Source organism: Peromyscus maniculatus, chromosome 3, assembly GCF_049852395.1.
Source record: "Peromyscus maniculatus bairdii isolate BWxNUB_F1_BW_parent chromosome 3, HU_Pman_BW_mat_3.1, whole genome shotgun sequence".
Taxonomy (NCBI): Eukaryota; Metazoa; Chordata; class Mammalia; order Rodentia; family Cricetidae; genus Peromyscus; species Peromyscus maniculatus.
Window position 1 is genome coordinate 147,386,785 of NC_134854.1, and position 25,520 is coordinate 147,412,304.

A 25,520-nucleotide genomic window follows, 5' to 3' on the forward strand; every position below is an offset into this window, starting at 1 on the left:
TCCATTATCAGCAACTCCTTTTTCCAAATGCTCCGGCCACAACCCTGGGAGAGCCATCCTTGACTGCACCTCCCTCATATTTCATACCCAATCTGTCAGCAGATTCTGTAACACAAGAAAAAGAATCCAACTACTTCTCCCCATCCCCAGTGCCATTCCATGGTCTTGTCTTGATTACCGGAACTGGTGACGGTGACTGGCTTCTTACTTCCTCTGCTGTTCCTACAGTCTATTTCTATCCCATAATCAGAATGACTCCGTGGAAGTACAGCTACATAACCTCACAGCCCTGCTTGTGAGTGGCCCCCCTGGACACTCTGAGTATAGATCAAAGTTACCATGTGGCTTATCGGGCCCTGCAATGTGGCCTGCCCCGGCAGCCGACTCTCACCCTCTCTCAGCTGCTTCTCAGACCTCACTACTACTGGTATGTCATGGGATATTTGATCACATCGTGTGAAGATGTGTTGCTGTTTTACCTCACCTACCTATGGCACCTTCTGACTGATTTACTAAAGAACAGAATAAGCAATAGCTAGGCAGGAGAGGATAGACGGGACTTTTGGACAGAGACAGGAACTCTGGGAAGGATGGGCGGAGGGGGGGGGGGCGCATTTCACCAGACAGACAGAGTAAGTGGAAGTGGAACTTGTTATACTGAGAAGAGGTAACGAGCCACACGGCAGAATGTAGATCAATTTAAGTTTTAAGAACAGGCCTAAGCTAAGGCCAAGCTTCCCTAGTTAGGACGGACTACACAGGTGCCTGCTGGGCATGCTCCCTCCTTAGGGTCTCTGGACTGGCTCTTCCTCTTCTTATTCTTGCTGTTCCGTGTATTTGCACATCTCTAACTAACTTCCTCTGAATCTCGGCTAAAATGTCTCCACCTCAAAGAGGTCCTGCTGGGACAGCTGACTTAAAAATCACAAACCTTCCCCACCAAATTTCTTAGCCCCTTCCTCCATTTTGCTCCAAATTAATATATCACAATACATGCTACATATTTTCCTTATTTTAAACATTGCCAGCCAGGAGTGGTAGCTCATGGCTATAATTCCAGCATTTGGGAAGTTTGAGGCAAGACTGAGTTCTAGGTGAGCCTGGACTATAATAGACCAGCTGGGCTACACAGCAAGACCAGCCTAAAAAAACAACTCCCCCCTAAAAGCACAAACGACGACCAGCACCCAAAGCTGCCTTCTATTCTGAGATATAAAGTGTCTATAACCCACCACACACCTAGGGGATTCTTTGTAAGTACATTCCGCAAATATAGGTATTAACAATGAGAAATTCATTGTAATGGCACAGACCTTTAATCCCAGCACTTGGGAGGCAAAGACAGGTAAACCTCTGTGAGTTCAAACCCAATTTGGTCTACCTAGGGACTTCCAGGCCAGACAGGGCTGCACAATGAGACACTATCTCACAAAGTAACAAAACAAAACAAAACAAAACAAAGGGGGAAAAAAAAGATGTACCCAGCAACAGGACCTCATTCCTCAGAGCTGAAGGTCACCTGCCGCTATCTTAGCTACCCACCTGACAAATTCTTCTTCAATTACGGAGTGGTTCCACAGGTGACGAATGTCCAGCTGGAGTAGCTGTGTTAGAAGCTGGAGAACTGTTTGTCTCTCTTCCTCCCAGTCAAAGCCAAGGGCTGCCTTGGCCCGGGCCCTCTTCCCCTACAGTGATCATATAGACACGTGGGGGTGGGGTCAGAGAGTAAAGGTCATCACAGTCTGTGTGCCCACACTATCCAGTCTCAAGGCAAGGCTCGGCAGTACCCTAGAGGATTACAAGTTCTAGAATGCACAAGAAGTACTGTCGGGAAGGAGATCTGGCACTTGAACACTTCCTCCGACACCCCAAGCAAGAACAGCAAGCATCCTAGAATCACTGGCTTCTTCCCCATCAGCTCTTACCCCTCATATAAAATGGGCCAGCATCCCACTTACCTTCCCACCCACATCCAGGTCGATGAGGCTCGTCCGGCTGGTCATATTTTCAAAGGACTCCAAGAGGCGTATCAGGGCATAGCAGTTCATTTTGAGGGCATTTAGATGGGCACTTCTATCTGATACACTCAAAGTTGCATCATCCAGGATGGATGGAAGTTCCTGGGAGTGGCAGGATACCACTGTGAGGGGCAGAATCTGGGAGTTGGTCTCATTGACTTTCCTCATGCACCCCAACTTCTAAACACTCAGCACTTGTAGCCATCAGATTACCAAAGATCTGTGTGTCATCTCTCAGTGGCCATGACACAGCTAAGTCCTTTGGGACCCCTGACCCTTGTATCTTGAATACAGCCTGTTCCTACTTTCATTCCAGTTACCACAACTCTCCTGGCAACTGCAGAATCACCCCTACTGGAGTGAGGTGACTCCAAAGTAGGAAAATTTTTGTCGGTCCGCCCTTACAGTGAACGTACATTACTCTGTATCGACCACCAAGATTACAGACCTGAATAGGTCAGAGGTCCCTGGACTTAGCTGAACCAACTGAATCACAACAGCCTTGATATCATCACATGGCTGAGAAAATGTAGGAAATGCTAACCATAACGAACACCTTCCAGCCCCTACCCCCAGACCCCCAGACACCTTTTATCAGGAATTCCAAGGTATCTTCCTTGAGGCCAGGATCTATACTTCGAAAGTGACTATGAGGGAAAGAAAGTGTGGGAGTGAGACAGCAGCCTGCAGCACCCATTCTCATAGACCAGATCACAGGAATCGAACCCGTGAAAATACTCGTGACACTGTCAAATAAATATGGTGGAAGCTGGATAAACGCTCACTATGGATATCAGCACCCAGAACCAATGATCGGTGAACCTATAATCTGGAACTGGAAAACTAACATGCAAAACTCAGAGAAACAGCCACCAGTTCTTTCAGAAGCGCCAGCTGTGACTTCACTTACTGTAAAATGCTGTAGACTGTATCAAAGTGCTCCAGTATAGCGAGGGGTCCCCCAGCTCGGAAAGCAGACTGAAAGGCTGGAAAACGAAGGGCGCTGTTCAGTTTAAGAGGAAAGACAGGGTTTTTGGTAAATTTTACTTCTATGCAGAAGGCATTTAGTTGACATGTTTCCTGAATCTTCAATCTTTGTCTTTCATGATCTAGCGTTTTTGTTTGTTTGTTTAAAGACAGGGCTTCCCTGTGTAGCCCTGGCTGTCCTGGAGCGCTCTCAGTAGACTCTGTCTCCTGGAGTGCTGGGATTATAGGCATGCACCACCACTACCTGGCTCATCTATTATATCAAAAGGTGGATGATCAGTCTGATGTGGTGGCATACAGCTATAAACTCAGCAATTCAGGAGGCTGAGGCAGGAGGATTAAGAGTTGCTATCACCAGGTGGCACACACCTTTAATCCCATCGCTTGGGAGGCAGAAGGCGGATCTCTGTGAGTTAAAGGTCAGCCTGGTCTACAAAGTGAGTTCTAGGACAGCCAGAGCAACACAGAGAAACCCTGTGTCAGGGAAAAAACCAAACCAAAACAAGAATTGCTACCAGAGAGACCCTGCCATTAAACAAAATCAAAACCACAAGCAAAGAGGCGCTATCTAACACTGACACTAGCTGTTGCCAGTTCTCCACTGTAAGATTTTTTTTCTCCTTACACTTATTTCAGCCCACAAAGGACTGTACACATGACAAGGTCAGCGATGTAGCAGCCATGCACTCTATGATGTCTACACAATCACAAAACTGCCTCATGACGCAGGTCTTTCTTGTAAAGGTAAGCACCCGCAGACTTTTCTTGCCTGACACAAATATTACTTTGGGATTTGCTGTTGTTTTCTATTTCCATCACTGTTTCTATACCTACTTATGTGAGTCCTATGTAAGAATAGGTTGAGGGCCTGGAGGGCGTCTATCCCTTTAATCCCATCCCTGAGGAGGCAGAGGCAGGCTCATGTCTGGGAGTTCAGGGTCAGCCAAGGTTACACAGTGAGATCTTCTCAGAAAAAAGGAAGGGAGGGGAGCTGAGGTGATCATGCACAAGACCTTAAATGTCCTTTAGTGTTGTTCTTTCCTACCCCAAAGACAGACTGTCTCTTCCCCTTTTAATCATGTATTGAACTGTTGGCTGGGCATCCTTCATCACGGCTTGTGCTCTGGAAATACTTTGGCTTCTGCTCCTCTTCTCTCAGTAATGCCTTACTTCCAAAGCTGTTATGAGCACGTATTCATTGTGCAAAGGTTTAGTTAAAGTTTCTTCTTTTGTGGGCGGGGGACAAGGCCTCACAATGTCAATCAGGCTGGCCTTGAACCCACAGAGGTTGGCCCACCTCGGCCTCTCCAAGTGCCGGGATTAAAGGCGTGCACCACCATACCTGGTACATTACATTTTCACACACAAATATCATGACTTTAGTCATGTTCACCACATTTCTACCATAAAAACATGGAATGTTTCACAGGCCATGCTTCTTCCTGTCTCATCCCAACTCTGGCCCATGTCCTGCTAAAGCGAGCATTTTCCTATTTCCTCACACCACAAGGTGGTCCAGTGCTGGAATCAACAGTTCCTGGTGAAGTTTCATTGTATAGGAGAACAGCTTATAAAAACCCAAGCTCTAGGCACTGGATAGATCACTGTGCATTCTGGTGAATAGTCCCAGCCACTAGAGAGGCCGAGGCAGGAGGATCGAAAACTCAAAGCCTCATTCGGCTACAAAGTTAATTCAAGGCTAGCCTGGGCAATTTGGCAAGACCATGTCAAAATAAATAAAAAGGAGGCTGGTGATGTAGCTTGGTAAAGCAGTTATCTGGCATGTGCAAGGCCCTTGGATCAATCCCCAGTCCTGAAGAAAGAGAAACCAACCCAGCAGATGAGAAGGAGGAGCAGGAAGACCAGGAGTTCAGAGCCGTCCTCAGCAACATATTCATTAGAGACTTATCTGGGCTGTGAGACCTTGTCTCAACAAACTTAGAAAAACAAAAGAAAGAAAACCACAAGACAGACAGGCCTTTTCCCATTTCTAAACTTAAAGCAAGGAGCTGCCACCTCCAATAGGGGAGAAGCTTGGGTCACTAAGCAACTCTGTTGTTGTCGCGGTCAGATGAACTGGGGTGTTTTTCCTGTCTTTCTAGAAGAGGAAAGTGAGACACACAGAGAAATAACTTGTTTAAGATCAGAGTGGCAGAGGATTCAAACCCAGGCAGACTGGCTCCAGCAGCTTCCGTCTATATGTAGCTCGAGAGCAACCCAGTGTGAACCAGTTCCAAGAAGTACAGAGGCACTGTGGGGTCTGACTGCTACTATACAAGTTGCTCTTAGTCTTTCATAGACTTCAGGAGGTAACCACATTATGCACACGATCACATGCCACACTGTCAATGAAGAACCACATCCATGGTATTCCTACTCGGTTACAACAGAGCTGAAAACTTCCTATTGCCTAGTGATGTGGTAGCCATTGTTACATTTGCATTATAATAATATTAAATAATATTGGCATTGTTGTGGTGCAAACACACTCACTCTACACTTCACATCCTGTAAGCGTGGCACAGACAGTTATGAGCAGTATATAATTCTTGATAATAAGGGCTGTGCTACTGGTTATGTAACTGCTGTCACTGCTATTCAGGGTGTCTTCCTACTCACACATTTACTATAAAACGCTAATGCTCTGCTACCCTAACAGCAGCCTCATATACCTTGTCTCTTATTTTTTCTTGTGTTTTTGATTTTTGTTTTGGAGACAAGGTCTTACTCTATGGTCCTGAACTCTCAGCAATCCGCCTGTTTTAGCCTCCCAAATGCTGGGATTACAGGTGTGCACTACTACATCTGGTTTTATTTGGTGGTGGGGATTAAACCTAGGGCTCTGTGTACACTAGACAAGTAGTGTGGAGTAGGCTATACCATTTTAAAAGCTTGTATGTGTATGCTCTATAATGACGTTTCATAATAATGACTATCTAGCAACAGGCCTCCCACATCCATTTGTCACTGACAAGTGACTATTTCGTGTGTTATTGCAGCTGTTTCTCCTTTATTGCACTTCTTGGTCCAGATTTAAGAGTGTTTCCTAAGAAAAGGCAAGTCAAATACTATCACTGCCTACAATTCCTTTTTTTAAACTTTCCTCATTTATTGTATGCAGAATGGTGTTTTGTTTGCATATCTGTGCGCCACACGCACAAGTTACAGTCAGTTGTGAACTGCCATGTGAGTGCTGGGAATCAAACCAGGGTTCCCTGGAAGAACAGTTGGTGCTCTAACCTCTAAGCCATCTCTCCAGCCCCCAGCCTACAATTCTTAATTTTACCAGAACTTGACACTGGTGCATGGTAAGGGGTAGAAATAAAATACTAGAGTAACTAGGTTAAGAAAGACTGTTTCTTAAATAATCCAGGGAGGGCAGCCCAGTACATTTTGTGTCATGACTTCCATGCAGTGCTACTGCCCTGATGGAGTGTCACAGTGCTGTAGCACAGAAACGAAATAATTACATATGGGATGTCTGTCTACTGAAGTTCACTGCTAGCCATGGAGTCTCACCTCTAAGTTGGGACGGAAGATGCTTGACGGGCAGTACCTCTTGAACAACATACTGATTCACACCTCCACTTTTCAGCAACTCCTCTGGAGATAAGGGCAGATGGAATTCAAAGTTTTGGGGAGACATCCTTCTCTCATCGGTTCACAGGCCTAGAAGCCAAACAGCAAAAAAGTCAGTCTAAACTGTAAGTTCTCAACCTGTGGGTCTCGAGCCCTTCACAGGGATCTCCTAAGACCACCAAAAAAAAAAAATCATGATTTATAACAGTAGCAAAATCACAGTTATGAAGTAGTAATGAAATAATTTTATGGTTGGGGGCACCACAACTTGAGGAGCTGTATTAAAGGGTCGCAGCATTAGGAAGGATGAGAACCACTGCTCTAAATCTAAGAGTGTTTTGTTTTTTATTATGTGGCAAGAGCATTTCTTTCTTCTTCTCCTTCTTTTTGGGTGGTGGTGGTGGTGGGGTGCTGGGAATCAAACCCAGCATCTTTGTATGCTAGGCAGTTATTTTATTACTATAAATATGCTGAGCTATAACCCCAGCCTCAGAAATTATCTGGTTCAACTATTTCCCCCACTTTCAATATATGTTTTTCAGCCTTGCAACAAGCTACTAACATTATCTTGTAACACACAAGATCAGAGCCAAGCAAAGTAGCACAGGGTTATATTCATGTTCCTGGTACTCAGGAGGCAGTAGGATGGGTTCAAGGCTAACCTCTGCTGCATGGTCTGGGACACACGAGACTTCCACCTCCCACCCCCCCATCCCCCACTATAAGAGCAACCCTAGATGAGAATCTAATTCTTGTTACTACTCTGCCACTAAGTCACGGAGTCCCCGTGGTCTCATCTCTAAAATGGTGTTATTCTGGGGATCAAATGAATCAAGGGTTAAAACATTTCTTAAAGAGCTGGGTGGTGGTGGCTCACACCTTTAATCCCCACAACAGCCAGGACTGCTTCACAGAGAAACTCTGTCTCGGGAGAAAAACAAACATTGGTAAAGAGCCAGGTGTGGTGGTACATGCCTATAAATCCAACACTTGGAAGGTTGAGGCAGGACTGCTGAGTTAGGTAAGGGCCAGCCCGTGCTGCATGAGCACTAAGCTGCCAAGGACTATCTCAACAAAACAATTTTGTTTTGTTTTGTTTTAGAGACAGGGTTTCTCTGTGTTGTTTTGGTGTCTGTCCTGGATCTCGCTCTGTAGACCAGGCTGGCCCTGAACTCACAGACTGTAATCCCAGCCTGTGCGCCACCACCACCCGGCACAAAATAAACATTTAAATATTAATGAACTGTTAAGTGACAATCAGTGTGTACAAACAGCCTTATTGTTTCCATTTTAAAGCGAAACGATCCTTATAGAACGTCTCATTCAGCACCGGGTTCCTGGGTGTAGGATTAAAGAACATTTAACATCTTTACTCATCCTGTGCTTGATTCTGTAGTCTCCTAATCTCGGTCATACGGGGTGTATGACGAAACAACCAAATCTACAGACTGGGTAGTAAGGTTATAAGATCTGCCCCTATCACACATTCCGTTTCTGATCTGTCAGACTCACTGCCACATTGGATTTCAAGGACATCCCTAGCAGACGACGCTGCCGACCGCACACTGGCAAAGGCTGCGTCCTGTCCCGGACCTGATTTCCTCCTCAGCCTTCCACTTCCCCGCTTCCCACCGCTACCACACCTCGCCTGGGCCCGGGGACACCGCTCACCCGCCGCTTCCTCGACTGAGGCCGGCCCGCCGCGCAGGAGGGAAGAAAACACTAGTGCACGGTACGCGCCAAACAACGAGATCGCTTTCAAGCGGGCGAAGAGGCCAGCCAATCCCCGGCAGGCTGAGCCAGAGACCCGCCTCGGAGTCGGGCGTGGAGCTCGCAGAGCCCGCAGCTCCGATTCAAACCTCAACGGCTGCCGGGAGGCCAATCGTGACGCGGCTGGCGAGGCCGGCCAATCACAGCACCGGGGGGCGGGGCGAGCGGGCGAGGGGCGGGGCAAGGCAAGCGGCGGGGGGACGGGGGCGGGGCGAGCGGCGGGGGCGGGGCTCCGGGGTCCGCTTGCCCGGGCGTCCCTGCGTACGGTGGCCTGTCCCCGGAGTGGCGGTGACTCGGTTCCTCCCTCCGCAGGCCGGGAGGCAGGGCCAGGCTGCCTGGTCCAGTCCGGGTTTTACCACGTGCCGCCCAGCCTCAAATCCCTGCCCTAGAAACCGCGAGAGCAGACTGTCTCCCCAAAACCCTGTTGCTTTGGGCAAGGGACCTTGCCGTAGCGCCGGGCTCCCATCCTCCACTTCCCTCACGGCTGAGGACGCCCCAGGAAACAGGAGACGGTTTTATTGTCACCGAGTTTCGGTTTGGGAGCGTCCTGCTCTGCGACAAGAAACGTGCCGCAGCGGTTAAAGCCCTTCCGGTGGGCAAACCGGAAGTGCCTGCGCGGGGCGCGCTGGATAGGGCGGAACTTGAAGGGCCGGGCTTGTGGCCGGGGCGGTGCGACCCCAGGCGGCCCTGCTCCCGAAGCTGCCTGGGTAAGGTCGGAGGTGGCTTCTGTGACTGCCAGGCCCGTGCGAGGCCCGGCTGAGGCTGTGTCCTCCATCCTGTCTTTGGAATTCACACGCGGTCCCCATTCTCCTGGCCGGTTTGGTGCCCTGTCGAGGTGCAGGCGCTAGAGCAATGGCAGGTAGGAGCCTGTGGGGCTGGATGCCCTTGGCGTGCAGAAACTTCTCTCAGGGTAAGTGGCCAATGTGTAAACGAGACGACCCGCGAACCGCTTGTTAGCGGGCAGGGCCGAGTCATTCTTTGTCCCCCCCTCTCCTAGGGGTTCCACTCTTGGCCGGTGCAAGGCCTGCGCCTCCATCCCCCAGAGTGGTCGATCGCTGGAACGAGAAGAGGGCTCTGTTCGGTGTCTATGACAACATCGGGATCCTGGGTAGGACTCGATTCCTAATCGCAGAAGGGCCGTTATGCTGTATTGACTCTTTTCTTATTTGCGGAGAGAATAGTAAGGTGCTCAGGGCAGGCCTGGTGGCAGAAGCCGGAGACTGAGCCAGGCAGACCAGTCCGTACAGAGTATGGGGCTCAGTCGTACTAATACGGTTGTGCGATGCTCTGAGTGCCCAAAGATAAGGGTGGTAGTGTCAGTATTTGAACCCCAAACATTCTGGCAACAAAGTCTTTATTCGTGTGTGTGTGTGTGTGTGTGTGTGTGTGATGTGTGTGTACCGTGTGCTGTTCATGCAAGGCCTGCAGGGACAGGGTGTCAGGCTCCCTAGAACTGGCCTTGCAGACAGTTGTGAACCTCTAGACGTGAGTGCTGAGAATCAGGTCTTCTCAGGAACAAGTGTTGCTAACTGCTGAGCCATCTCTGCAGCCCAAAGACTCTGTACTGTTATGGACGTGCCTTGTCTGTCAGTTCTGCTCAGGGAGATGCAGCCGTGGGTTGAAGGCTCGGCTGGCCTAGGCCGCCTTCTCTTCTCTGTAAACTAACATGTGCTCTCACATTACAGGGAACTTCGAAAAGCACCCGAAAGACCTGATCAAGGGCCCGGTCTGGCTCCGAGGCTGGAGGGGAAATGAACTGCAGCGGTGCATCCGAAAGAAGAAAATGGTGGGAAGCAGGATGTTCGTCGACGACCTGCACAAACTTAACAAACGGATCAGCTACCTCTACAAACACTTTAACCGGCACGGGAAGTACCGCTAGAACAGAACTGGGGACTCGAAGAGGCACGCTTGTCACCCTGGAGGAGCGGAACAGGACTCACCCTGGGAGGAAGGAGCTCAGTGTGCTCTCTGTAATAAAATGGGCCTTCTTTGGAATGTGATATGCACACTGTCTGTTCCTCACAGTGCTTCTTCTACTCATTCATGCAGACCGAGTCTGTCTCATCCTAAGTCCTAGGGTCTTCTGTTAAGACCTTACTTACTACAGCCCAGTCATACTTTTGGTCTCTTGAAGTACAACAATTAGAATCATTGATTGTTGACACTTTTTGACATTGGCCTTTCACGTATTTTTTGTTGTTGTTTTTAATGTAATTTTTTTTTCCCCCCGAGACAGGGTTTCTCTGTGTAGCTTTGCACCTTTCCTGGAACTCACTCTGTAGCCCAGGCTGGCCTCGAACTCACAGAGATCTGCCTGCCTCTGCCTCCCGAGTGCTGGGATTAAAGGCATGCACCACCACTGCCCGGCTTTTAATGTAATCTTAGAGATGAAACCCAGGGGCTTTCTCATTCTAGGGAAATGCTCTGCCACTGAGCTACCCAGCCCCTTGGAAATGTAACAATGCTGTTGTTTCTAAAGACTGCCACACCAAATGAAAAGGGAAAGTGGAATCACACTTTTGTACTGCTCTGTTGTTGGAGGGCTTTTCTCCAGGTTCCCGAAGCCCTGCAGTCCCACAATCCACTTATAAAATAATCACTCAGACGCTTATATCACTTATAAACTGTATGGCCGTGGCAGGCTTCTTGTTAACTGTTCTTTTATCTTAAATTAACCCATTTTTATAAATCTATACCTTGCCACATGACTGGTGGCTTACCGGCGTCTTTACATGCTGCTTGTCCTGGTGGTGGCTGCAGTGTCTCCCTCCTCAGTCTTCCGTTTCCCAGAATTCTCCTCTCCTTGTCCCACCTACTTCCTGCCTGGCAACCTATTTCCTGCCTGGTCACTGGCCATCAGTGTTTTATTTATATAGCGCAATATCCATAGCACTGCTCTCATCAAATTAGGCTAACTTCTCTGAGTAGAGAAGTAAGTATCTCAGAGGATGACCTTGAACCACATCCAGTTTTATGTAGTGTTAAAGATCACCCAGGATTTTCTCTTTGCTAGGCAAGCACTCTACCAACCAAGTACCTCCTCCTTTTAAAAAAGAAGTTCTTTTGGGGGGACAGGGTTCCACTAATTCTGGCCTGGAACTCACTTTATAGGCCAGGCCGGTCTTTGACTCAGAGATCCTCCTGCTTCTCCTCTGTCCTCTGAGTGCTGGGACAGATGTGTGTGCCACCACACCTGGCCTTCCTCACCTTCTCAGTAGACAGCAAGTGCGGGTGAGAATACACGGGATACGAAGCAGAATTAGTCATCAGAAGCCTCCTCCCAGGCTACGAAAACTGGTCAGTAGAGATGAAATGAATCTTGGACTTCTGTATGTGGTTTTATTTTTAATTTGTTTTCTGGATATAAGGTCTCATATTGCTTAGGTTGACCTGGAACTTAACTATGTACTGAGGCTATGCCTGAGCTCCTGATCCTCCTGTCTCTACCTCCCAATGCTGGGGTTACAAGTGTGTGCTACCACGCTTGTTTTTGGTTTTGTTTTGTTTTTTTTTTCTGTTTGTTTTAAGAAAAGAAATTGGCATTTAATAAAGATCTATATATGTATTGGTTTTTCGAGACACATACAGCTTTTGGAGCCTGTCCTGGAACTCACTTTGTAGACCAGTCTGGCCTCTGTACTCACAGAGATTCACCTGCCTCTGCCTCCCGAATGCTGGGATTGAAGGCGTGCACCACCACTGCTGAGCCAAGATACCTTAATACAGGCATAAGCACCAGGATTATGAGAGAGGTGCTCAGATGAAGTTAAACACTTGAAAGTATGAGTGGGTCTCTTTGAGAGACTTACGTGTGTGATAGTGCTGGGATCTTGAATATACTAGGTATCTGTTCTACAGTGACCTATAACCTCTGCCGGGATTTTAGTTTTGTTTGTATATATTGCAAAAAAAAAAAAAATTCACTATGACATTTTTCTTATTGCTGTTTGTTTATTGGGGGGCAGGGTCTCTACATATTCCTGCCAGTCCTGGAACTCACTCTGTAGACCAGGCTGGCCTTGAACTCACAGAGATCCACCTGCCTCTGCCTCCTTAGTGCTGGGATTTAAGGCTTGTGGTACCATGCCCAGCTTCATTATGACATTTTTCATACTTCTTTTAAAAATAAAAATCAATGAGAAGTCTGGAAGTTACAGAAAGGTAATCCAGGGAATTTTTCTTGCATCCATTCCTTTCATGCAAGCTTTTTTGTTGTTTTGTTTTTTGGGCTAGAGTCTGGGGACTGGCAAGATGGCTCAGCAGTTAAGAGTCATCTTCCAGAAGCTGATCTTCCCAGAGGACCCACAGCTGTCTAGCTAAGGTTCCTGGGCTCTCCGTGGAGACCATACATGCACATGGTGCGCAGGCATACATGTAAGCAAAACGTGAATTAGTAAAAAATAATGTGTGTGTGTGTGTGTGTGTGTGTGTGTGTGTGTATACAAAGACCACAGTCTCTCACTCTAATTCAGGCTCAGGCTGCCTAGAACTCTTTTTTCTTTTTTTGAAGATAGGGTTTCTTTGTAGCCCTGGCTGTCCTGTCCAGGAACTATTGCTGTAGACCAGGTGGGTCTGGAACTCAGAGATCTGCTTGCCTCTGCCTCCAGAGTGCTGGGATAAAGGGGTTCACCACCACCACCCGGCTTAGAGTGGTTGGTTATCTTATTTAAATTGTTAAGTCTTGTGTCATGATCTTTTATTACACAGCAGTCCATTCTGGACATGGTGACTGAAAAAATGAATTCATTTTCTCTGGGTTTTCTTGTTCAGCTAGTTAATTCGGATTTGTTGTCGTGAGGCCATATTCAGCAGTGAGCTTCCCTGGGGCTAGCATGTCTAAGATAGCTTCTCTCACATTTGCTGAGTCAGTTAGTATCCGAGGTTTTCTTTTTGAGAACCAAATCGGGGCCACTGCAAAAGCAGCAAGTGCTCTTAGCGTCTGAGCCATCTCTCCAGCCCCAGCTGAGGTTCTGTTTACACAGGTTGTATTTTTCAGTCTCTCTTGGGCTTGTTTAAGGCCTTGAGGCGGAGATGGAAGTGACGAGGCTTGATAAAATGAGACAAAGAAGGGATGGTGTCAACAGCCATGGTGGCACACACCTTTGATGCCAGCACTGGGGAGGCAGAGGCAGGCAGATCTGTCCATCTGAGGCCAGCCTGGTCTACATGTCAAGTTCTGGTCCAGTCAGGGCTACACAGTGAAACCCATCTTAAAAAAAAAAAGTAGAAAAGGAAGAAGAAAATGTTTTAATAAGATCTATGCTTCTTAGTGAAGAGGGAATTAACAATTCAACTCCACAAGCCTGTGTAAAATTCTTCCTGCTGTAAGATACAAAAGGTCTCATTTTCAAGCACAGAGCTGTATTGTTTTTGGTATGGAACAGTGTGCAATATCTTCCTTTAATAAACACTGAATCATTGTGTGTAAGGATCATAGAGGAAAATAAACCACAAAGGCAAAACAATCTTCTGCCTCCAAATAGACTTCTTATTTCTGGTGTATGTAAACAAGATACACAGTTGAATACGGTAATTGCATAGGAAAAGTAGAGTTGCATGAGACAGTTTTTTTTTTTTAAAGGGGGTTAGAAATTTGTGTGTGTGTGTGTGTGTGTGTGTGTGTGTGTGTGTGTGTGTGTACATGTGCCAGAGTTACTATGGATTAAACCTAGGTCTTTGCATGTATTAGGCATGTGTCCTACCACTGAGGTACATCCTCGGCCCTAAAATGGTGCTTGTTGAAGACACGGTACTTGGAGTAGGTCTTGGAAAGGCTCAGTGCTAGGAGCTCAGTGGATTAGTAGATAGATGCAGCAGGCATGAGCCCCTCCCACCCTGGGGGAGCAGGAAATGGGGCAGGGAAGGCTTCCTGAAGGAGGCAACCACCAAGTTATCTTAAGGGAATGTTAAAGGAGTGTTGTGGAACATCCTAGGTAAAGATGCTGCGTTGGTCTCACGTTCCCTGCCTAAGGCTCCTGATTGGTCTAAAAAAAGCCGAACAGCCAATAGACAGGCAGGCCACGGATAGGCTGGCTGGCAGGAAGAGAGAATAAGTAGGAGGAGAAGTCTAGGCAAAAGGGAGAAGGAGAGAAGAGAACAAGGGAGAGAGAGAGGGATGCACTGGGGCAGAAGCCAGGCAGCCGCCTGCTAGGCAGCCATGGAGACAGCCGAAAAGTAAGATATACAAAAAAAGAAAGGCAAAAAGCCCCGAGGCAAAACGTAGATAAAGAGAAAACAGGTTAAGTTATAAGAGCTAGCAAGAAATGAGCCTAAGCTAAGGCAGAGCATTCATAACTAGCATTAAGTCTCTGTGTCATGATTTGGGAGCTGGTTGGTGGCCCAAAAGAAAGCCTGTTACAAGCCAGGCGTGGTGGCGCACGCCTTTAATCCCAGCACTCGGAAGGCAGAGGCAGGCAGATCTCTGTGAGTTTGAGGCCAGCCTGGTCTACAGAGTGAATTCCAAGGACAGCCAGGGCTACACAGAGAAACCCTGTCTCAAAAAACCTAAAAGAAAGAAAGAAGGAAGGAAGGAAAGCCTGTTACAACAGGGTGGAGGGCAACTGGCTTTTCGGGTAAATGATGTAGAAGAATGGCCCAGAGGTGAGAAATAGCAAGGAGCCAATGCATACATAGCAAAGCTATGAGTGGTATTTGTTAGTGGAGCTACCTTGTGTGCCTAAAGCTAGGCCAAGAGGTGGAGGTAAGAGTCAGGTCATGAAGAAAACTAAAGGACTTTAACATTTTAGTAATATGATGTGGCCACTTTGGGAAATCCTCAGTTTCACAAAAGGTTAAATACAGAGTTACATGCGATTCAGTAATGCCACTCCTAGGGGTCATACAAGAGAGTCAAAAACGCATCTGTTCAAAGACATGTGCACAGAGGTTTGCGGCAGTGGGATTCACGGTAGTCAAAAGAAAACAACCCCAAGATGAACCAAACCAATGTCTACCTGTCAGCAGAGCCCTGTGACCTCAGTGCCCAGGAGGTAGAGGCAGGAGGAGCAGGAGATCAAGGTCCTCTTCAGATACATAATGAGTCTGAAGTAAGCCTGCGGCGATCCCTGGAACCGGTCCCTCATCAAACCAACTTTCAAAAACTGGTTCCTGATGGGCGGTGGTGGCACATGCCTTTAATCTTAGCACTCGGGAGGCAGAGGCAGGCAGATCTCTGTGAGTTCGAGGCCAGCCTGGCTACAGAGTGAGTTCCAGGAAAGGCACAAAGCTACACAGAGAAACCCTGTCTCGGAGAAAAAAAGAATATGCGGAATGATATGGGAGGGGAATCATTCCAAAACTTATGTATTCACTTTAAATAATAAATAGGCTGAAAAACTGGTTCCTGATCTCCACATACGCATGCCCGCCCCCTGTTGTGAGATGTTCGATTGCACTGTGAAACTCGGAGACTGTGTTAATAAAGTTAGATCAAGGGGCGGAGCCAGCAACTAGTTGACAAGAATTAGCTATAGAGAGTGCAGAGGACCCAAGAGACACACCGGAAGGAGGGGGGATGCTTAGAGATTCGTGGTCTTTTGGGTTTGGGACTAGAGGAGAGACATTTTCTTGCTGGATCTCCAGCCAAAAAGGAAGGTCAGCTGGTTGCTTCTTGACTACTCTGATTTAGCAGGTTTTCACCCCAACATCTAACTCCTGAGTCTTTATTTGTAAATAGAATGATAGAGACATAGTTAAAATCTACATTTGGTGGCAGCCCAGTCGGTGCCGGCAGGACCTGAAATCCTGCCAGACCATGGTCTAAGTGGCAGGGTGCTGACCGTGGGCCTCAGGGCACAGATGGTAGTTAAAATATCAGTAGGGTTCAGGGGCTGCCACCTAAGCTGACAGAAAAAAAGCAGCCCTATTGGTGGAATTATTAAGGCAACCCCACATAGTTAAAAGGGAGGTTTATTTTGTGGGGTAACTCACAAGTGAAGAGATAGGTTACAGGGTCTGGGAAAGGTAAAACGCAGTCCAGCAGTGTTCTCTGGAGAACTCTGCTTGGTCTACCTCCAGCGTCTTGGGTCCAGGAACAAGAGAGCCGGCGTATCCGGATCTCAGGTCTTCAGAGTCCTCTCTCGGCCCCACCTTGTAGGGGTGACAGTTACCAAAGCCTCAATGGGGGTTGGAACTTCCAGATCAAAGCTGGAATGGCTACCCACTACAGCTCCCCATTTTGTCTAAATAAGAAGGTTCTAACCTAATACAAGACTATATACAAAGGAATGGTTATCAAATATTGTCCAGGAGTAATGAGGGATAATGACCTAGATAAGATGGAACTACAACCAATGCGAACAATATCAAGCAAGAAACACATACTAAAATCCAGAGACGTCTGGAGCATAGGTAAATGGTATGTTATAAAGATCATTCCGAAAGGTGTCCTATCCTAAAGAACCTGAATCTAATACTTAATATGTTCTATATTATAAGATTATATATAAATTAGGTTGTAACTATAACTGCTAGTCTTCAATCCCATCAAAGACCTGAGAAGGAATATAATGATACCTGAGAAATGGAAGATGGATGCAAGCAACTTTCAGGAGTTTCGCAAGAATAGATAGAGACAGCTGGCAGCCTGGACAGTCACCTAATGTTTCTCAGCATTGTTGGTGCATTCAAATTGGCCACAGGCCTAGAGTATCTATCTGACAGACCATTTTCAGAAGCAGGAATTCTGAAAGACCATCTAACCCTGTCTTGGCAGAGTTCAGTAGTCACTTTTCCTTGTGTCCTGCTTGTCCAGAAAGGACAGCATTCATACTGTCAGCAGTCAAGGCAAGGGCAGTTCTTTGCCCAGTAGGCCATTTTGTGCCAAGACGACGAACTTCCAAATGGAAATGTCTTAGAAGCCCAACATTCTCTTGGGATCAAATTGGTGCTGCCAGGAGCAATTGTGACTCACGTCAACAGAATTCTAAGTTATTTAAATGCCATATTCTCTAGGTCTATGAAGTGTTTGAAGATTACCTGTCCATCCAACCTATGTATCTGTAAATCTGGATAACCTAACTAATATAACTATAGAGATGACAAGCATAGGTGACTGTAAATCTATAAGTTTTATCTACCTAAATAACCTAAGGACTAAGGCTTCATGTAAACAGTCTGTAAGCAAATGTACAGTAAAAGGACAATGAGTTCAAAATTGTGACAATACACAAAATATTTTTAACAGAGGTAGGAATGTATAGTGCAATATGTAATATGACAATAATCCTAAATATGTATAAATATACAAAATGTCCTAAACAGAGGTAGAGCATACATACAGTATGACAGATATAAATTTACATTTGTATCAATATACAAATATTTCAAGTAAGAGTAGAAATATATGTACATCACAACAAATATAGTTCTGTATTTGTACCAATATACAAACTATCTTAAATAGGAATATAAAAAGTTTACATTTGTATCAACGTATAAGAATCCACAACAGTGCAAATTATCTAAGTCTGCTATTTTACTAAATTTGTTTACTAGTATATACAATAATCTACCATAATATCTTATACCTATCCATTCCACGTTTTCTTTTCTTTTCTTTCTTTCTTTTTTTGTTTTTTGAGACACTTTTTCTTTTCTTAAGAGGAATACTGAGTCTAATATTTTTTTCCATCCCCAACCCTATAACCATCACCCATAACCCTGAGAAACATGAAACCTTTGGGAGAAAGGGAATTGTTTTCTTAGAATTGTTTCCTGCTGTTTAGAGGGTGATGGTATCTCTGTGGGGTCCTGTAAGAAAGCTCAGGTAGTTAAGTCTTAGCTGGACTAACTTTAGATTCTGCAGCAAGTCTCAGAGTAATGGGTAAGATTGTCTGAGATCCTGGCTAGAAGTGAAGTATGATGAAGAGTACCATGGCATCATTCTGGACTGGTAGAGTTGTTGTTGTTGGGGCCCCATCTTCCTTCTGGAAACTTCAGAGATTGCTATTTGGAAAACTTATTTTTTACCGTGAAAAACTTGAACATTATTAATATATCAAAATGGAAAGTTTGGATTTAAAAATGACATGACATGTAAGAAAGGATTCTGAGAAATAAAGAGTGAGCATGGAGAGAATTAGAATCTTGAAGACAATGGTCCCTTTTATTGGTTTCCTTCTGTCCCACACCAGAGGACTCTTCTGATATGGGACTGAAGAATCTCTCAGCCTTTTCTTTTAGCAGTATGTTTGGGTTTAGAGAAGGAGTGAGTCAATTCCATCTCCAAAGCCAGCTTGATTTATAAATGAACTGGAACCACAACTTTTCTAGATTGAAAGAGATATAGATGTTAGGCAGTGAGATTTTTACCCTGTGTAGTTTGGTACCAATAGATTCTCTCTTTCTGTTGTAGACATCCAGATCTCCAAGGCCTTATGATTTCTGGAAGATGGGTATTTCCATTATCCTGGAAAGACAAAAACAGAACCCTACCCCAACCTTTGATTGTTAAATTTTTCTTAAAACTTGTAGAGATGTCACATGGGTGGATGAGCTTCTTTTACCTCTGGGATTTGTCTCTCCTATCCAAGCCTCATTACTGTAGTTAAGAGACTCAACACCATTAGTATACTGAATCCATTCTTCCAAAGGAGCTGATCTGATCTTTAATGGTGTAAGTATTCTTTCGCATTTTGTATTAGCATTGTTGAATGCCAAGGACTCAGTTAATACTTTTCTTAATTCTTTATCTGACACAGCTCTTCTTATAGCTGTGTTCAGCCTTTGTAAAAAATCAGTGAAGGGTTTGTGGGGTCCCTGAAATATCTTTGTGTATACATACCTCAGTTGGTTTTCCTGGTTCTGGAATTTTTTCCCAAGCATTTAGAGCTGCTGTATGGCGTAGAGATATTGTATGCTCATCATAAGTGGCTTGTACTTTCCTGTCAGTGAAACATCCCTCACCAAGTATTTGATCTTGGGAGATCTCAAAACCTCAGAGTTTACCTTGTTGTTCTAAATTTCTTGCCTCTTTTCTCAACCAGCTTTTCCACTGTAACTGTTGGCTATATTCTAGAACAGCTGAAATTAACTGATGCCAGTCATCTGGAATGATTTTATGTGAGGTAGACCACGAATTTAACATCTGTTTTACGTATGTGGAGTGTATCCCATACATAACTACTGCTTCCTTTATATTTTTAAAGTCCCTTGTTGAAATTGGTTGTAATGTATATGTCATATATGGTTCAGGATGTGTGTCATCTGCTGGCTTCTCATGGATGATGACAGGATAAGGCATTGTATGAGAGCCGTTTGAGATGTTACAACCTGTATGGTCTTGCCCTTCTGCTTATTAGGTCCCTTGACTTACTGAGAGTTTCCTCCAGGGCTTGCAAATGAGCACCTAGGGTCTGTTCTAGGGAGTGAAGCTCTGCTCTTGCAAGGGATTCCAGATTTCTCATGGAATCATGGAGCTTTTTATGTTCTTTTGAAACACAAGATTCCATGGACCTTATCAGTTAATGATAATCTTTCTTCCTTATATAGTGTCTGAGTAGTTACAACTTCACTCTGGAGAAATATTGTTCTATCCATTAAATATTTATATTTATTATCAATAAAATCAATTTTGGATATACATTTATTATTAATGGACTGAGGTTTCTGTATTAAGTTAGCAGATTCCAGATTAAGAAGCCTGTTTTGTAAATCCTAGTTAGCAGATTCCAGAGAAAGAATCTTTTCATGTAAGCCTTCATTGCTATCTTTTAAAGCCTATAAATTCTGGTTAGCAGATTCTAGAGAGAGAATCATTTTAGGTAAGCCTTCATTGCTATCTTTTAAAGCCTGTATCAGTCCCAATAATGACTCATCTTTGTTCGTATTATTAAACCAGTATTTGAACATTGTGTGAATTATTACGGTAAATGCCAAAATGGTACAGGCCAGGTACGCCTTAGGAAGGTCATATATTTCCAGGAAAATGTCATTCATCATACAGGCAAAAAGTTTTTAAATTCTTGTGAGGTAATGTTCTCGGCCATATTACAAGAATTACTCAAAATTTGTCAGTCAGTTTTAAGGTGTAACATTATCAGGTTCTCTTATTTGAAATAAAACGCTGGCTTGCCGGGTGGTGGTGGTGGTGGTGGTGGCGGCGGCGGCGGCGGCGGCGGCGGCGGCGGCGGCGGCGGCGGCGGCGGCGGCGGCGGCGGCGGCGGCGCACGCCTTTAATCCCAGCACTCGGGAGGCAGAGGCAGGAGGATCTCTGTGAGTTCGAAGCCAGCCTGGGCTACCAAGTGAGTCCCAGGAAAGGCGCAAAGCTACACAGAGAAACCCTGTCTGGAAAAACCAAAAAAAAAAAAAACCGCTGGCTTGCCTATCTTACCTGGGGGTGTAGTGGCGCATTTCGGCCAGCAGGAGGCGCTGGTATAGCTCCAGAGCAGGTCCTGTGGAAGGCCTTGGCCTGCAGCAGCTGCGGACAGGAGCCGGGTGAGCACAGGCAGGAGGCTGCGGTAGGCAGTTCTTCCTGTGCCTCCCTGGAGCTCCAGGGCCTGGAGAGCTCCAGGCCTCTCCAAGCCCCTCGCTGGCAAGCTCTGCTCCAAGCTCTTTTCCGTGCCTCTGCAGGGGGCCACTGGGGACAGTGCAGTGTAAACTGTGGAAGCCTCGGGCTAGGGCTGGAGGAGGGGGGCGTCTCACTCCCAACGGTTTTCCCCTGGTCTGGGGACCTAGCTGCTCCCCTTTTCGGGAATGGAACCGTGGAGGTGCTCCCTGGCTGTAAACAGCTGGTCCCCAGGAGTGTGTGTGTGTGTGTGTGTGTGGGGGGGGTGTTTACAGGAAAGAAGAGACAGGGAATCGTGGTAAGTGTGGAAAGTGTGCCATAGCAGCCACAGAGGAGGCTGAGGGTGGGAGCCACCCAGGCCTTTGGAATTTGCCCCACGTTGGGCACCAGATACTGGTGAAATTATTAAGGCCACTCCACGTAGTTAAAAGGGAGGTTTATTTTGTGGGGTAACTCACAAGTGAAGGGATAGGTTACAGGGTCTGGGAAAGGTGTAGCGCAGTCTGGCAGTGTTCTCTGGAGGACTCTGCTCAGTCTGCCTCCAGTGTCCAGGGTCCAGGAACCAAGAGAGCTGGCACATCTGGATCTCGGGTCTTCAGGGGTCCTGTCCCAGCCTCACCTTGTAGGCATGACAGTTACCGAAGCCTCGATGCGGGTGGTACTTCCAGGTCAAAGCTGGAACAACTACCCACTACACAGGCCCCCAAATAAATAAATGAATTCTTAAGAAAGACAAATGTTCATCAGTTGGTAAACAAGTAACCAAGATGTTATACAACTACACAATGAATTGTTCCTTTACCAAAAGAGTGGTGTGCCCATACATGCCACATGGATGAACTATGAGGACATGTTAGGGAAAGGAAACCAGTCATAAAGTGCCAAATTCTGAAGATTCTGTCCCACTGAAAGGTGCAGGATAGATGTATCTGCAGAAGCGGAGTGTGGATTGGCTGCTGCTGCCACGGGTGTGAGAAGGGGGGGGACTGGTTTTTAACATTCACGGGGTCTCCAGGGATGGTGAGAAGATACCCTGAAAGTTAATAGCAACAGATATGTGAAAGTGGCTGAGTGGGTTGACGAACTCACAATGTAGCCGAGGCTAGCCTTAAACTCCTTAAACTCTCTTCTCTACCCCGAGTGCTAGGATTACACAGGTGTGCCACCATACCTGATTACTAAGAGAATAGTTTTACATTCTAACTACAAAAATGAAGAAAACATGTCGGGTTGGGCTGGGGATGTTGCTCAGAGTATAGACTGCTTGCAGGAAACTGAGTTCATTCTACAGCCCTGAGTAAACAGGACATGATTACACACTAGTAATCTACCACTCAGGAGGTTCCAGGGCATCCTTGGATACACAGTGAGCTAGAGGCCAGCCTGGGATACACAAGACACTGTGTGTGTGTGTGTGTGTGTGTGTGTGTGTATTCATTATATATATATTGAAATATATATTGAACAATATATATTTTTAAAGATTCATTTATTTATTATGTATACAGTATTCTGTCTGCATGTTTTGCCTAGAAGAGGGCATCAGATCTCATTATAGATAGTTGTGAGGCACCATGTGGTTGCTGGGAATTGAACTCAGGACCTTTGGAAGAACAGCCAGTGCTCTTAACCACTGAGCCATCTCTTCAGTCCTGAACAATATATTTATATGTAAGAACATCTCACTGGGTGGTGGTGGCACACGCCTTTAATCCCAGCACTTGGGAGGGAGAACCAGGTGGATCTCTGTGAATCTGAGGCCAGCCTGGTCTACATAGTGAGATCCAGGACAGGCACCAAAACTACAGAGAGAAACTGTGTCTTGAAAAACAAAAACAACAAACAAAAAGAATATCTCAAAATATTATTTTGTGGGGTAACTCACAAGTGAAGGGATAGGTTACAGGGTCTGGGAAAGGTGTGGCGCAGTTCATATATGAACATGTATATATATCAACATATATATGAACAGTTTCAATACACACACACACACACACACACACATACATATAATATGTGAAATCCACAGAGTCTATTTATTGAGTAAGGGAATTTATTAGGGGGCAACTCTGTACAGCAAGGGTATTTATTGTAGGGTCTGGGAAAGCCAAGCTATGTCCCATGCTGATCTTCTTCTAAGATCTGTCTGGTTAGTCGCAGTATCCAAACCATGAGGAAGCGAAGAGGGCACCACTTACGTGCATCCCAGGTCTTAAGGGGCATGTACTTCAAGGTCATAGGCAGGTGTAGCAGTTACCTGCTCCCTCACTAGGGGGAGGTGCTTCAAGGTCATAGCTAGAACAGCTACCCGATACATATATATGAGCAGTGGGCTTATATCATATCCACAGGCAGCAGATAGAGAAAGATACAGGCCCTGGCATGGGCGTTTGAAACCTCAAGTCCCACCCCCAGTGACACACTTCCCTGTGGTGGTAATCTAATTGTACTGAAATATTATTTTGATTGTATGTTAATAAATAAAGTTGTCCGGGGGTCAGAGCTATTAGAGCCATAGCAAGAGTGTGGCGGTGGTGGCACACGCCTTTAATCCCATAGATATCTGTGTGTTCAGGGATATAGCCAGCATTGGAGACATATGCCTTTAAGACCTAGGGGGCTGTACATTCAGACAGTGACGAGGCAGTCATGTGTTTGGGTTTACAACCAATGAGAAGGCAGAACAACATACTATAAAAAAAAAACGAACAGACAGGAAGTAGGTCTCTTTTTTCGCGAAGCTGGGACAGCAGGAGGAAGGGTGAGATTTTAGCTCTGAGCTCTGACCTCTCGGCTTTCTCCTTTACATTGTTTCTGTGTTTCTTATTTAATAAGACATTGATGTAATATTTAGTTACATCAATACTTCCCCTACAAGGCCACACCTCATAGTCCTTCCCCAAAGAGTTTGACCACAAGGACACATACAGACACATAGACACACACACACAGACACACACACACACAATAAATAAATGTAATTTTAAAATTTAAAGATACATATATTGTGGTGGTTTGAATGACAGTGCCCCCCATAGGCTCATATGCAAAATCACACACACAATAAATAAATAAATAAATAAATAAATAAATAAATAAATAAATAAATAAGTGTAATTTTAAAATTTATTTATATATACATACACACACACACACAGTGGTGGTTTGAATGACAATGGCCTCCATGGGCTCATATGTTTGAAACTCTGGTCTCCAGTTGGTAGAATTGTTTTGGAAAGGATTAGGAGGTGTGGCCTTGTTGGAGGAAGTGTGTCACTGGGGGTTGATTTTGAGGTTTCAAAAGCCCACACCAAGCCGGGCGGTGGTGGCGCACGCCTTTAATCCCAGCACTCGGGAGGCAGAGCCAGGCGGATCTCTGTGAGTTCGAGGCCAGCCTGGGCTACCAAGTGAGTCCCAGGAAAGGCGCAAAGCTACACAGAGAAACCCTGTCTCGAAAAACCCAAAAAAAAAAAAAAAAAAAAAAAAAGCCCACACCAGGCCCTGTATTTGAAGAAATCTCTCTCTCTCTCTCTCTCTCTCTCTCTCTCTCTGCTGCTGCTGTAGATAAGATGTAGGCTCTCATCTACTGCTCCAGAGCCACGCCTGCTTGCTGCCATTTTCTCTGCCATGAGGTTCATGGACTCAGTCTCTGAAAACACAGGCACTCTCCCAATTAAATGTTCTCTGCCTTGGTCATGGTCTCTTGATAGCAATAGAAACATATATGTAAGGCAATGTTCAACTTAGCCATTTATTATTAGTGTTTGCTACCCTTAATGTATATATCTTTGAGACATCATGCTGTGTGCCATAGACATATACAACTTTATTTTTTTGAAGATTTATTTAATAGGGTTGGGGTTGTAGCTCAGTTGGTAGAGTTCTTGCCTAGATTACACAAGACTCCGGGTGTGATCCTCCGCAATGCATAAAACCAAACAAACAAAAATCCAGTTACAATAAAACCAAAACAAAAAAAGCAAATGTATAGAAACTTTAGGAAGGTTTGTTTATTATTTTATGTGTATGAGTGTTTTCCCCGTGTTTGTCCGTGCACCATGCAAGTGCCTTTGGCGGTCAGAAGAAGGCGTAGGATCCCCTGGGTCTGGTGTTAGGAAGTGTCGTAAACTACTACGTGGGGCCTGGGAATCAAACCCGGGTCCTCTGGAGGAGCCACCAGTGCTCCTAGCTGTCGAGTCATCTCGCCAGCCCCGATTTATTTATTTTTGAAACATAAAAAACACAGTTTTAAGAAATACTCCTTCATTTATTTTTGTGCATGTGTGTGCCTTTGTGAAAGTCTGCTAGATGTATGCAGGTCTCTGCAGAAGCCAGAGGAAGCTGTGGGATTTGTGGAGGCCCGCAGAAGTTACCTGGTGAGACCTTACTTATGGCCAGAGAATCTGAGCTTGCTTTACCCAGCAGTGTAGCTAGAGTTTTCCTGCCTGGCCCACAGTCAGGACAAATCTTTGTCACCCACCAGTCCCACAGCCGCTCAGACCCAACCAAGTAAACACAGAGACTTATGTTGGTTACCAACTGTATGGCCGTGGCAGGCTTCTTGCTAACTGTTCTTATAGCTTAAATTAGTCCATTCCCACAAATCTATACCCTGCTACTCGGCTTGTGGCTTACCGGTACTTTACATCTTCCTTATC

The 25,520-nt window shown here is 45.7% G+C and overlaps 2 protein-coding genes, 2 long non-coding RNA genes and 1 other non-coding gene across 10 annotated transcripts in view; 2 read left to right on the top strand and 3 right to left on the bottom strand.

The window, feature by feature from the left end:
- LOC143272527 (uncharacterized) overlaps positions 1-8,223 on the top strand; it is an 11,334-nt gene extending 3,111 nt beyond the window's left edge. The window contains exons 3-4 of the long non-coding RNA XR_013050172.1: positions 3,642-3,749; positions 8,091-8,223. This is a non-coding gene — a long non-coding RNA (uncharacterized LOC143272527). The remainder of the gene's footprint in view (positions 1-3,641; positions 3,750-8,090) is intronic.
- The window catches only part of Ncapd2 (non-SMC condensin I complex subunit D2), a 26,872-nt gene extending 17,920 nt beyond the window's left edge, over positions 1-8,952 (bottom strand). Inside the window, exons 1-6 of one of the 6 annotated variants that reach the window (XM_076567998.1) lie at positions 8,797-8,952; positions 6,525-6,674; positions 2,929-3,004; positions 2,607-2,665; positions 1,959-2,120; positions 1,543-1,685 (exon numbers count right to left, since the gene is read on the bottom strand). In XM_076567998.1, the coding sequence (XP_076424113.1) occupies positions 1,543-1,685; positions 1,959-2,048 (233 nt within the window). In that variant the 5' untranslated portion in view covers positions 2,049-2,120; positions 2,607-2,665; positions 2,929-3,004; positions 6,525-6,674; positions 8,797-8,952. Of the gene's footprint in view, positions 1-1,542; positions 1,686-1,958; positions 2,141-2,606; positions 2,666-2,928; positions 3,005-6,524; positions 6,675-8,227; positions 8,728-8,796 lie in introns of those variants that run through there. The other 5 variants (XM_042274127.2, XM_076567997.1, XM_006992086.4 and 2 more) reach the window with 5 other exon arrangements.
- Positions 2,218-2,538, bottom strand: LOC121828438 (small nucleolar RNA U85). The gene has a single exon (XR_006070907.1). It is a non-coding gene; the product is annotated as a small nucleolar RNA U85 (small nucleolar RNA).
- Positions 8,940-10,357, top strand: Mrpl51 (mitochondrial ribosomal protein L51). The gene is made up of 3 exons (XM_006992095.4): positions 8,940-9,264; positions 9,352-9,462; positions 10,040-10,357. Exons 1-3 carry the CDS (start codon positions 9,207-9,209, stop codon positions 10,234-10,236), a joined length of 366 nt encoding a protein of 121 aa, XP_006992157.1. The 5' UTR covers positions 8,940-9,206; the 3' UTR covers positions 10,237-10,357.
- Positions 10,358-16,249: 5,892 nt separating this feature from the next.
- Positions 16,250-17,648, bottom strand: LOC143272187 (uncharacterized). Its single transcript, XR_013049624.1, has 2 exons — positions 16,872-17,648; positions 16,250-16,445 (listed from the first exon to the last, which is right to left on the bottom strand). It is a non-coding gene; the product is annotated as an uncharacterized LOC143272187 (long non-coding RNA).
- Positions 17,649-25,520: the final 7,872 nt, after the last annotated feature.

What these genes read in the sequence shown, in the direction of transcription:
- Mrpl51 (XM_006992095.4), top strand. Translation starts at nt 9,207, where the DNA reads ATGGCAGGTAGGAGCCTGTGGGGCTGGATGCCCTTGGCGTGCAGAAAC. An exon ending in GTGCAGAAACTTCTCTCAGG is followed by an intron (nt 9,265 to 9,351) that starts GTAAGTGGCCAA and finishes CCCCTCTCCTAG; the next exon opens with GGGTTCCACTCTTGGCCGGT. An exon ending in TGACAACATCGGGATCCTGG is followed by an intron (nt 9,463 to 10,039) that starts GTAGGACTCGAT and finishes CTCACATTACAG; the next exon opens with GGAACTTCGAAAAGCACCCG.